This window comes from Polypterus senegalus, chromosome 4 (assembly GCF_016835505.1).
Source record: "Polypterus senegalus isolate Bchr_013 chromosome 4, ASM1683550v1, whole genome shotgun sequence".
Lineage (NCBI taxonomy): Eukaryota > Metazoa > Chordata > Cladistia > Polypteriformes > Polypteridae > Polypterus > Polypterus senegalus.
This window is the reverse complement of record NC_053157.1, coordinates 226,673,300-226,686,698: the sequence shown is the minus strand read 5'-3', so window position 1 is coordinate 226,686,698 and position 13,399 is coordinate 226,673,300. Positions and strand designations below refer to the sequence as shown.

At 36.2% G+C, this 13,399-nt stretch overlaps 1 protein-coding gene across 1 annotated transcript in view; it reads right to left on the bottom strand.

Moving 5' to 3' along the window:
* Positions 1-938: 938 nt before the first annotated feature.
* Positions 939-13,399, bottom strand: part of LOC120528670 (low affinity immunoglobulin epsilon Fc receptor-like) — a 42,713-nt gene continuing 30,252 nt past the window's right edge. The window contains exons 5-6 of the mRNA XM_039752833.1: positions 10,089-10,210; positions 939-1,367 (exon numbers count right to left, since the gene is read on the bottom strand). Coding sequence (XP_039608767.1) covers positions 1,229-1,367; positions 10,089-10,210 — 261 coding nt within the window. The 3' untranslated portion in view covers positions 939-1,228. The remainder of the gene's footprint in view (positions 1,368-10,088; positions 10,211-13,399) is intronic.

Sequence of the window (13,399 nt, the reverse complement as noted above, 5' to 3'; positions counted from 1 at the left end):
TCTTGAGAGGCGGTGTTGTTTCTCTAAAATTGTAAATAATAATGCTGGTAATCCAAGAGGTTTATTCTCTGCTAAACCCAGGTCACTCAATGGAATAACTCCAAAAAACTTCCAGTGAAATGTGTGAGATTTTTGCTATATTTTTTCATTACGAAATGAATTATATTAAAAATAACACAGTACATCCCCCCAGTACTGATCCTATTAAACCCTGGTAATCCATTTTAAGTGGGTTCAGTACTTTACCAGGATAGATTTACCCAATCTTTATAGAATAATTTCTCAACTGAAACCTTCCACCTGCATCCTTGACCCAATACCAACAAACTTTTCAAAGAAGTATCCAATATGGTAATTGTTAGTGTTCTTGACATAGTAAATTCATCACAAGATACGGGGGTCTTCCCAGACTGTCTTAAGACTGCTGTTGTTAAACCCCTGCTCAAGAAACATAATCTCAAACCGTCTGTTTGTGAAAACTAGACTTATTTCTAACCTGCCTTTCTTAACTAAAATTCTAGAAAAGGCAGCCATTACACAGCTAAATGATCACTTGAATAAACATTCTGTTCTTGAAAAGTTTCAGTCAGGTGTTAGAGCAAACCACATTACAGAAACTGCACTTGTTAAAGTAGTAAATGACTTGCGGGTAAATGCAGACAGAGGCCATTTATCTGTTCTCATCGTCTTAGATCTGAGTGCTGCATTTGATACCATTGATCACAATATTCTTAGAAATCACCTTAGTCAAGTAGGCCTCTCTGGCAGTGACTTAAATTGGTTTGAGTCTTACTTGACCGGTAGAAAATTCTTTGTTAGTTGTGGTAATTATTCTTCAAAGACACATGATATTCTATATGGTATTCCACAAGGCTCTATCCTGGGTCTGCTGCTCTTTTGATTTACATGCTTCTGTGAGGTAAGATTATCTCAAGGCATAACATGAGCTACCACAGATTTGTATAATAGTACAAGGAAAAATTTTAAACACAAAAAGATTTTTCAAAAAATTAGGGTATTGCTATATTCTTCTCAGGTGAAAATTAGCATTCATAGAACATTAAAGTACACCCAATGCAAGTCATTTTTGAGAACAATGTGGTTTTTCTTCTGATTCTATGACAAGGTGACAATTCCTACCACCTGAAGACAGGTTCAGCAGCAGTGAGTTTCTACAGAAGTGATTCTCATAATGCTTGATGACGTGTCTGCCTTTCCACCTTCTGCTTTAAATGTTAACCATCGTTGCATCGATCTCACAGATCAGTTTTGTTGGAATTTCACAGGGGAAGTCGTGCCACTTTTCCTCTGATTCAATCTGCACACAGTGTTCATTTTTACTATTAGGTTGGCTACTGTGCCAGAAGCTGCAAGAAAAAAGGAACCATAAGTCTTTCTAATTTTTACAAAATCAATAATGTATATGAATTAATCTTTAAGATTTTTCATTTATGCAAAATGTGCCTATGTGTTAAATATTCACATATATATATATATTCACATACTTATCAACGAAGTTAGAACACCAAGAGCATTGTGTTGTAAACGGTGATTTACAGTACATTAAACTAAGGCAAATCGAATCTAATTTGACAGAGGAGACAAAACTAATAACAATAATAATAATAACAATACAGCAGCAGTTAGCACTGTCACTTTACAGTGGATAACTGGTTTGTCTTTAGGCATTGGAGCCGTCAGTGTGGCATTTCCATTGTACTAAGGACTTTCTCCCAGTGTTGAAAAACATGACATTACCTGTCTTAGTAAGATTAATTTTCCTAAAGATGTACATTTCAGAATTGTTTTCTTAGTTTGATAAATTTGTATGTGTTATTAGAGAAATCCTTCTTTTTTCATTTTAGTTGTTTATTTTTGTCGTGATTGCCAACCACCATACACAGGAATTGAGTAAAAGCTTCAAATCTCACCTGAAGTTCTTAAAGGGATAAATAATAACTTTAATAAAACTATATAAATAGTTAAGAGAAGCAATACCAATTATTAGATATTTATTCAATGCAATGGTGTCCTAAAAAACTGGCACAAAAACAACCAAGAAGCAAAGGAAACATAAATGATTTAATGGCAGATAATCAACACACCTAAAGCAAACAAATGATGAAAAATTGAGACAGTTACCTGAAATAATGTGAACTATAAAATATGTCATTGTAAAGTCAAAGCTAGAATTATAAATGTTAATCTGTTGAATTTTCAGCATCCAGAACACAAGAATGGAACACTTGACATGATGAAGGGTAAGATGCAGTCCTGAACCTTGATTTGTTCTTCTTCTTTCTCTTGTCCTTCTGATTTATTTGGGAATGCTCAATAAATCATTATTGCAGGCTCCAGGATGGGGGTTTTAACTGTCTTAATGTTTTCTTTGCTATTAGTAGAAATGATAAATTCATATATCTTTCAAATGCTCAGTAAAGACTTTTATTCTCTGTTATCTTCATAATTATTTCATTTCATCAAGTTACTAAATGGGAGCCCTAACTATTAAATGTGTTGAAATGTCCTCTACTTTTGTTGTCTGTATTACAAACAATACATGATAATCTTTTATAATACAATGTTTCTTTGAGGTCACACTGATGCTTTTCTGTAAGTTTGCATGGCGCTGATTGTTTGCCAGTCCAGCTGCATCACTCCCATCTTAACAGTGGCACCCTATCCCTTTTAATAACACTGGCAATGTGTGTGTTTTCTTGGCATATGTTACTTATGTTACAGCAGTGGTTCCTAGCTATACTGTAACATTTCTGCCATGCACACAGTATTTAACTTCTGTTTCACCTGAAATAAATTTCCTCCTTTTCTCACAGGTTTGTCTTGCCAACCCATCTTTTTTTTGTTTGTGATGCCTATTTTTATAACTTATTTGCCATTTCATTACCATAAAAGACTTTAAATTACATATCTATATGCAATACAGTTATTGAGTTTTTATTTCCAGAAACAGTTCTACAAGATAGTCACCTTTTTAAGCTGTATTTAGATGATCTTTTCCAGGGCTTGAGCAACAGCTCTCATTTCAGCAGTGAACTCTCGTATTTTTTTAAATTCTGGAGGCACTTACTTTATTCATATTTTTAAGTAAAGGAATTGGGTGTGTATGATTATACCATGACGACTGTGTTGCTTACTTAGATTTCAACCTGCTTAGACAGGTACCATAGACTAAAAAAACTGCATTTTGTCAAATTATCACTAACAACATTTCTTAAAATTCTTTTTCAATATATGTTCCTACATAGCTAGGGTTTTTTTTTTATACATTTTATGTTATGTTATAGTAGTGAAATGTTACTTTACATTTTTAGACTGTACCTGATTAAGAGTGGTATCTCTATTCAAAGAACAAGATTTTCCTCATTATTCTTTCATGGTGAAAATATTCCTCCTAGCATTTTTGGAGGCTCGGGGATCAATTCTAAGCTGCTTGTAGGCTTCTTCTAAACTGCACAACACTCCTTGCCTTATCAATTACCAGATTTGCAATCTTAATTACAGATGGAAGAGCTGTAATTTCATTAAGTTAAAAAAAACAAAAAAGAGAAACCTGAGTATTTGGCCTCATTAATATACAGTATATATTGTAGCAAAGCACGATTCCAACCCATATGGCGATTCAATGCATTGCTCTTTTTAGTGTGATATAATAATTGAATAATAACTGATCCATCAGTTCCTTGCTTGGTTCTGTTCACCTTCCCATTTCCTGCCTCCCCCACTGCTGCCAGAATTGGCTCCATTCTAATTTTTTGATTAAGCTTGATCATCTTGCCTTGCAAATTAACACTAGAATTACCAGAGCCAACGAAAACACTTGCCCACCTTAAATCCCTTCGCACCTCTCTGTCAACGTCTTTTGTCTCTTAAATGTGTCGATAAGCCCAAGCAGCAAGCAGCCTGCTATACCATCCCCCCATCGCCTCAGAACAGGAAAGTTCTCCCAGTTCCAGCCTTGACTGATTATCTGGGAGTGAGCTACTCAGAATTGTAAGGGGAAATAATTTGATGTGCATTTTGTGTCTACAACAATCTATGTAAACACAACAATCTATGTAAAAACGTTTTTCATGTTTTAGTAATAAATGACAAAATGTAGACTTGAACTGTATAATGTGCGAAGGCCGATGGCCAAATATCAAATAAACACTTTCACAAAAGGTGCAAGAATAATACGACAGCTTCTGTGGTTCTGTCGTTACAACCGCCGATTTATAATCCGGAGGTCAAGAGTTTAAAACCAGCTCTCCGGCAAATTTACCGTTTTGAGTTGTGAGCTGCTCTTATTGTTAATAGTTATATTATACAATAAAAACATACATTTGATTTGTGTCTGTAACAGCCGCTGTAAATTTATAGTTCTTGTAAAAGTTAACATTTTTTTGACCTGATGTGGTTACTTTTTATCTGAAATTGGGAATAACTGTAGATGTGAGTGGTGTTTTGAGACAATGGAACGGGAAATTCTCTGATCTGGAAGGATAAAAGCTGACACACAAATGCTGGTGAATCTGCTTTCTTTGTATCTCACCTTCACTTGAATTTTTTTTTGTTCAGTTTAATTGAGTGTTCCTGCTCATGCTGAATTAGTATACACCTTATGCTCCATGATGTCAAAGATGCACTGACAAAAAACAGAGACATATGTATATATGATATTTGGAATAAATGGATGACCAATATAGTACATTTCGGAAAACATTGTGGCACTGGTGAAGCACCTTGAGCATGGGAAAGGCGCTATATAAATAAAATGTATTATTATTATTATTTTTCATATTAATTAAATTGCTTCTTGCACTTGTAATCAGTGGCCGCGTTTTTTTTTTTCCATCTTGCCCATGCAGTCTCCTCATTTTGGTGAATGGTGGTGTTTCTTTTGTACTCCAGGACATGCAGAGGAAAGAATAGTACAGAGAGGTCAGTTCAGCGCTATATGCAATCATCAGATTCAAATGTTAACAGTTCACACACATACCCAAGGACCGTCCTTCCTACATTTTTACGACATGTGTACCTGTTGCAATGTACACACTTCTCTCTGTGCTGTGGTTACTATTACACTGAAGGGGCTGGGGGGAGCGGTGGTCTTGGAACAGAAGCTTGTCGATGTTGCATCCTCTTTTGCTTTATCCATCACCTTTTCTTGTAAGAAGTGACGCTGAAGTTCCTCTGCAAGGTGGGCCATGAACACTCTTCTTTTCTCAGTGCACCCTGTGCATGTCTTGTACAGTACATGCTCGTTGATCACTGCCAAGTCAAGCTTGTTATAGCACAAGCAACCACCCACCTGTGTGCTCCTGCCGCACTGAGTTTAGCTCACGCCTTTTGGTGCACGATGTCAACGCAGCACCAGGCAAAAAAGAAAGAGACAAATATATGTGACATTTTGAAGAAATGACCTGAATAGTACCAATCAGAAAACATCATCGCACTAATGCAATATGATTTGAAAGCGAACAGAGTGTGAATATATACTGGCGCTTTTATTTAGAGGTTTGCAAGGGAGAGCGTCAACGTGACTGAGTGAATAAAACTAAAAAAAGCTAGCTTTTAGAAATCTCATACATTTATTGGGGGTGGGTGTTGTATCGTGATTGTGATTGAGAGAATAAAAGTAAAAGAAACGCTTTTACAAGTGCTGTAAATTTACAGCGGCTGTTTCAGACACAAATCAAATGTATGTTTTTATTGTGTAATATTAATAATAATAATAATACATTTTATTTATATTGCGCTTTATATTTAACAATCTCAAAGTGCTACAAAATAGGAATAAATTAACAAACAAAATAATCTATAGAAATAATTTAACAAAGTGCCTTTCTTAAAAGATAAGTTTTTAGGTTTCGTTTAAAAGCATCAGTCAACTGTGGGGCTCTCAGGTAATCAAGGAGAGAATTCCACAGCCTCGGTGCCACTGAAGAAAAGGCCCTATCACCCATACTGCTAAGCTTAGTTCTGGGAACTTGAAGAATGTTAGTATGCACAGAGCGGAGGGTGCGTGAGGAAGTATGAGGGATAAGGAGTTCCTGTAAATACAGGGTAGCAGATCCATAGATGCACTGATGGGTAAGGAGGGAAACCATGTACTCTATTCTAAGTGGTACAGGGAGCCAGTGAAGGGTTTTCAAGATAGGAGTGATGTGGCTATGCTTTGCACCCTCATCAGGATCCTGGCAGCGCTGTTCTGAATGTACTGGAGTCTCTGGATACTCTTGTTCAGGAATCCCAATGAGGAGCGCATTACAGTAATCCAGCCTGGACGAGACAAAGGCATGGACAAGCCTCTCTGCATCTGCCAGGGTAAGTGTTGGACGAAGTTTAGCAATGTTCCTGAGATGGTAAAATATGACTTACAGAGATGTTTAATGCGGTTGTCAAAAGTGAGTTAAGAGTCCATTTTAACACCCAAATTGGTAACAAACGTAGAAAGAGGAATGTTTTGACCAGAAAAAGTAATACTGGTGATGGTAGAAGAACGAAGATGGTGTGGTGTGCCAACTAAAATGGCTTCTGTTTTAGATCTGTTCAGCTGAAGGAAGTTGAGCCTCATCCATGCCTCTATTTCCTCCAAACAAATAATCAGTGTAGATGTTGGCAGAGGAGCAGTAGAGGAGGTGGGGGTAGTCCTAAGATAAAGCTGAGTGTCATCGGCATAACAATGAAAAGATAGACCATGTCTGCTAATGACACATCCAAGGGGGAGCATGTAAATGATGAAAAGGATGGGGCCTAACACAGCGCCCTGTGGAACACCACAGGTAACATTATGGGTGTGAGATTTTGCGCTGCCGAGAGTGCCATACTCATTTTTACCGGTCAAATAAGATGTAAACCAATTTTGAACATTTCCTGAAAGTCCAATGGTGTATTGCAGACGATGAAGAAGAATATTATGATCAATTGTATCAAAAGCAGCTGTCAGGTCAAGGAGAATGAGTAAAGAAGGAGAACCAGTATCTGCTGACATCAGAAGGTCATTAGTGATCCTGACCAGGGCTGTTTCGGTGGTATGACCAGGGCGAAAACCAGACTGAAACTTTTCAAACAGGTTATTCAGTTTGAGATGATCATGAAGTTGTACTGCAACTATTTTTTCCAGAATTTAGAGAGAAATGGAAGATTAGAGATGCGTCTATAGTTAGACAAAACTTCAGGATCCAGGGTGGGTTTTTTTTTTTAGTAGAGGTCTGATGACAGCAGTTTTTAGTGCTGAAGGAATATGGCCAGCCAAAAGGGATTGGTTTATAATTCTGGTGATAAGTGGAGAAACAGCAGAAATGTTCACCCTCAGCAAGGCTGAGGGAAAAGGGTCCAGAGCACTGGTAGATGGTTTAATTTTCCTGATGACGTCCTCCACCTCTTCCCTTGTGCCAACAGAGAAGGAGCAAAGGGGCTGGATAGTATCGACAGTTGGGGGGAACAGAATATCCATGGTAGAGAGGTGTAAGTGGATGTTATAAACCTTTTGTTTGAAAAAATTAATATGAAAATTACACCTCTCATCAGTGGCCTCGGAATGAGCACATGAAGGAGGTTTAAGTAGATGATTTCTAGTTGAAAAAAGTTTTTTTTGGATCCCTGGAGCTATTTCTAATGATGGTAAAATAGAACCTGGACCATGCAACCTTCAAAGCTTCTGCATACGCCCTCCTATGTTGCCTATAGGCCTGTTTGTGAACATTCAACCCAGAAGCCTTGAGCCACCGCTCAAGGACATGCCCAGCTGCCTTCATTTTTCGCACCTCGCAGGTGTACCATGGTGCTGAGCACGAAAATGAGACGGACCTAGATGTTAAAGAGGAGTGAAAATCCAGGAGACTGCTCAGAGGCTTAACAACTTATTAACAATAAGAGCAGCTCATTACTCAAAACGGTAAATTTGCCAGGGAGCTGGTTTCGAACTCACAATCTCCGGATTATAAGATGGCAGTTCTAACCACAGCACCAGTCGTATTGTTCTTGCACCTTTTCTGAAAATGTTTATTTGATATTTGGCCATCAGCCTTCACACACTATACAGTTCATGTCTACATTTTGTCATTTATTACTAAAACATGAAAACGTTTCTATTTTAATGATGTGTTTACACAGATGTTGTAGACACAAAACACACATCAAAATATTTCCCCTTACAATTCTGAGTAGCTCACTCCCACATAATCAATCAAGGCAGGAACTGGGAGAACTTCTTGCCCATTCTGAGGCAGTGGGGGAATGGTATAGCAGGCTGCTTACTGCTTGGGCTTATCAACACATTTAGAAGACAAAAGATGCTGACGGAGCGGTGCGAAGGGATTTAAGGTGGGCCAGATTTACGAGTTTTTCCATTGGCTATGGTAATTTTAGTGTTAAGCTAGAAGATAAGAACATATGTATCATTATAGATTCAGAATTATACATATTAACCATATTAAAATGATTTTTTTTTATTTTAGAAATAGAGCATGAATTTGGTCTTTTAAATTATTACAAGAATCAAAAAAATTAAAACATGCTTTTTTATCCTATTAAACTATTACCCTACTATTCACTCCTGTCAAGTCTACCAAGAAAAGATATAAATTGGCAGCAGCCTGTACAAAAATGGCATAACAAGAATTTTAAAGGATAAGTTGAAATTATTTCTTCACAATCGTGGTATATATATTAATCTGTCAAATGAAATAGTGTTCTAAAGTGAACCATATTTTGTAAATGTTTAAAATAACTGCTTTTACGTTTAATAATAGAGCTTATGAGTATTGGGGTCCCATTGAGAAAAAAGCTTATTTTCTGTTAGCATTTTTAAAAATCTGATGTGAACATGGGGTTTGCAAGAGTCTGAATTTTTCAAGTACATCCAGTTGGGCCTTTCAATCATCAAAGTGGTGCTACTTAAAGCTGAAAACCAATTCAGACAGGTTTCAGAGAAAATTTAAGTGCATAGCCTTTCTGCCAGTTTTCAAGTCGTCTACATTCTTAAGTTTTTTTTTCTTTAACCACAATCCTCTTGGTCTGTCAGCTTTAATTTACATTCACATTTACACTTATTTTCTTAGCAGATTTTTCAATCAAAGTGAATTGCACAAAATGTCAGAATAGTGCAGAAATCTCTCTATGCAATGATCCAACTATCATATTATGTTGGGAAATACTGGAGTATAGAGAATGCAGACTTGCTCAGATTTGTTACTGTCAATTTCCAATCTCACTTCATTATAACACACTGGTATACTAGCATTCAATAAGTTTGTTCCATGAAGATTTGGTCATTGTTATCTCCCAGCATGAGACTTTGGATGCTCCAATAATTATTCCAGGCCTTAAGGGTTTCTTCACTAAGTCAAAGTCTTCAGAGTTAGAATTACAAGCAGAATGGACGTTCTGTACTGCAGACAAGTAAGTGGAATCTTGTTTTAGCATTTAGGGGTACAATACTGAGTGGAGGTGGTAGGAGCACAAAACTAACTGCCATTACTGAAAAGATATCACATGACTCCCATAAAAACAATAATTCTAGTTCTCTCAATAAAACTTCAAACTATTACACCTGGAGAAAACCTCTTTGGATCAAATCTCATTTTCTGCCATCTCTACTTCAAGTCACTAGTGTCTAAATTGCTGTGGCATCATTTTTACATGAGTGCAATTGCTTTTTTAGATTCATATTCTGTAAGATGGAACTTTTTTTTTTTTGGAAATTTATGATTTGCTTCCAAGTGTACTTTTTATATTTTACAAAAAAGTAACTTGTAACTTGACTAAAAAAAACTCATTTGAGAGCACTGATGGTGAAATGCAGGATCTAAGCAACACTAAAGGAAGGTGTGAAAAGTGAAGTAATCAGCCAAAGGTTTCTATTTCAAAGTAAATAATATTGCCTTCTTTCCCAAAAATATTAGATACCCAGTAGTTACTTGTGTGTTATTTAATAAAATAGAATGGTTGACAGTTTGTATTCCTTTTTAAGTATTATGAAAATTTTAACAATGGTTTGATCTTTCGGTCCAGCCTAATTTTGTTTGCTGCTGTTTTATTTACTGCTTGAGCACAATTTCACAATTTGAAAGGAGGTATCTTACCTTTTTTTTGGGTCTAAAGGTCTGTTATCCAACCAGGCATATTTTCCTTGGTTTGCCAGATCAGTCAGGCCAATCCAATAGTTTTTTTCTCCTATGATGTTAATTTTATTTTTTAAAAATTCCTGATGAGATAAAATGAAGTTAAGCAACCATACAGGTAAACTGTGCATGTCAATTACAACATAGCCAAGAATTTTTCTTATTGTATGTTTTATTATTATGATTATGATTATTATTATTATTGTAGTTATATACAGTACTGTATAGCATTTTAGTGATCATTCAACTAAGAGAATGGATGACAGGTCAAACAACCTGCCCAGTAAAAAATCTTTGAATCAAAAACTGTAAACTGGGTTAAAAAAAATAGATTTTTGGGATCCCACTTGACATCAAGTATGTACTAAGACAAGTTATTCTCATTAGTCACTTCAGTTTTCACGGTTTGTTCTCCTTCTTTTAGATTTTTTTTTAACGTAAGCAGGCGTCTCAAGTTGCAAATGCAAACACATTAAAAGTGCAGGATTCTCCACCAATTGATAAACAAAGTGATCTTGTTCAGTTGAGCACTTGTACACTTGAGCATGTGGCAGTAATGTCCACATTATTTCCTGCATTCATGTGCTATGGGAGCTATGGCTTTCCATTGTAAACTGTCTCTTGAACTCTTTTCAATAAGACTGAGAGGAGTCTAAGACATCTAAGATCACTGACCTCCCACTAAATTTAATTACACACAAAAAAGAAGAAATAAATAATCGCTTCGATCAGATATTACATTTTACAGGTGGATTATGTTTGAATATATTAAACACCCACCAAACACAACACACTATATACAGTAAGGCCTGCTATTTGTGAAATTAATAGAGTATATAAGAAAAGAATAAGCAGTGGCCCAATTAGAAAAAATCCAATGAAGAAAGTTGAAAAATACAATCACAATTTGTAGCGCACCAATTAATTTTTAATACTTATCTCAGAACAGTGAGTGTCACAAATATAGTACTATGCGCTATAAAAGACACGTCGATTATAAAAGATGACGCTAACAATTAAAGTAATAAGAACAAACATAGAAATAATATATTGAAATAACAGTTACATGAGGGTGCAATAAATAAGGGTGAAACTGTATAAGAAGCTTGCATATAATGTTAATGTAAGGAGAAGCTTAAACACGTATATTCAAAAAATATACCAAATGATAATAACACACACACATTATTCATGTCACTTGAAAAACAATTATTGGATCAAATATGAATTGTGATATTTTACAATTAACATTGTCGTATTTTGGAAAACTGTTGCATTATTTCACAAAAAAATTGCCTGCTACAGCTGGTACAGTTGTATACATGCACGCTCTGGTCACCTTCTCAAGGGTAGTGAGGGACAACAACAACAACAACATTTATTTATATAGCACATTTTCATACAAACAGTAGCTCAAAGTGCTTTACATAATGAAGAATAGAAAAATAAGAGACACAGTAAGAAAATAAAACAAGTCAACATTAATTAACAAAGAATAAGAGTAAGGTCCAATAGCCAGGGGGGACAGAAAAAACAAAAACAGATTATGAATTTGCATAGCGGGCAATCAAGTGACAAGAACTGAACATCCATTATAAAAATACATTTAATCCTGCATGTGCTGAGAGGTTGATTTAATCTGCCCAGTGTTGAGTCACGGGGACACAGTGATTATCCCAGCAGCATTGGGTATAAAGCAAAAAGCAACCCTGGTGGACCATTCACAATTCCTGGGCACAATCACACAGCCAAACACAAAAATGCAATCCAGTAATGGAAGTCCATTAATAAAAGATCATTTTAGTTTTAATTCAGTTATTTTTTAAATTAATGTATTTGTGATTTGATGGCACAGTGGCTAGTGTTAATACATTCAGGTTCAGGAGCTCAATTTAGGGATGAATGCTATTTATTTCATAGCACTGTGATGGTCCAGGTTGGCTACAACTGCCTTAATCCTCTTGAACCAAGGACCATTGATAGTCATGAACAGAGATGAGCTGGCGCAATGAGGACATTTAACAAGCAAGAGGTAGGTGCAAATTAGCTTTTCTTTAAAATAAAGGCAGTGCAATAAGTCTTCAATAAATTATCCATAAAGCAGTGTCAAAGTGGAAGTTAAAAAGTCCAGTAAATAAATAAATACACCAATAAAGCAGTTAAAATCTCAAGGTTAAACCACAATCAGGATCTTCTTTTAAAAGCACCATGAGCATCAGTGCCTCCTTCTAAATCTGACGTCTCCTCAGCTCACCATCATTGGTCTCCTCAACAAAAGGAGATGTCGACAGACAGACACAGTCATCCTTTAATTCAGCATGGGCTCCAGCCACAGTACCTGGTGGGGTACTCCAAGTCTGGCATGTGTCTTCACTACCTTCCCTTGGTGTCTGCAGGACCCCACTCAGAATGGTCACACCTGCTCCTAGCGGACACAGCAACCCCTCAAGTCTGTTTTTCTTCTACTTAACCTTCAGACTTCCTCTTTCCTTTCTCTCTTTTCTTCTCAACCTCATCAGGCTCCCTTCTATATACCTGTTGATGTGGCAACCTAATTTCCACCTATGGAGTGCTAATGCAGGGCAGCTGACTTAATTTAAACAATAATCTCACCTCCACATTGAACAACCCTCAACTGCACATGCAGATCCCAAGATTCACTCTGGTTTTTTATTTATAGACCTGGACATCTTTCACCACAAGCACTTGATGGACTAAATATATTTTGTTAGTTGAGAAGAATTACTTACACATTGTTAGTATTCTATGTTAAAACATGTGATCACCCACAGTTAAGCACAATCACTGATACCAGTTAATCCAGAAATACATGGAAAGAACAAACAAGTAGCATGGAAACCCTGGCACTGTTAGACTACAGGAATGGTATCATAGCATCACCACTCTGCTTATGTTTAAACATCTGTACCAAACTTGATAAACTTCAACTTGATTAAAACTAAATGAATACATTTAACTTTTCCTCAGGTCTTGATACTTGATTGCACACTAATTGTGTGCTTAACCTTTCCCTGCATGATGATAATGGCTGCATCAGGCAATATCTTTGTGAAATAACACAAGACTTTTGCAAAACAATGCAAAAAATAGTTTTTTAAGTGTTAAGATTAAACTGTCATATGTTTACTAGTGTGACAAATGAAACAGATAATTAATACGGGGTTCAAGGTGAAAGCAAAGTGAAGAATATGAAGGATAAATAACCAGCAGAAAAATGCATTTGACAACATATATATTGATATTGATGTAAG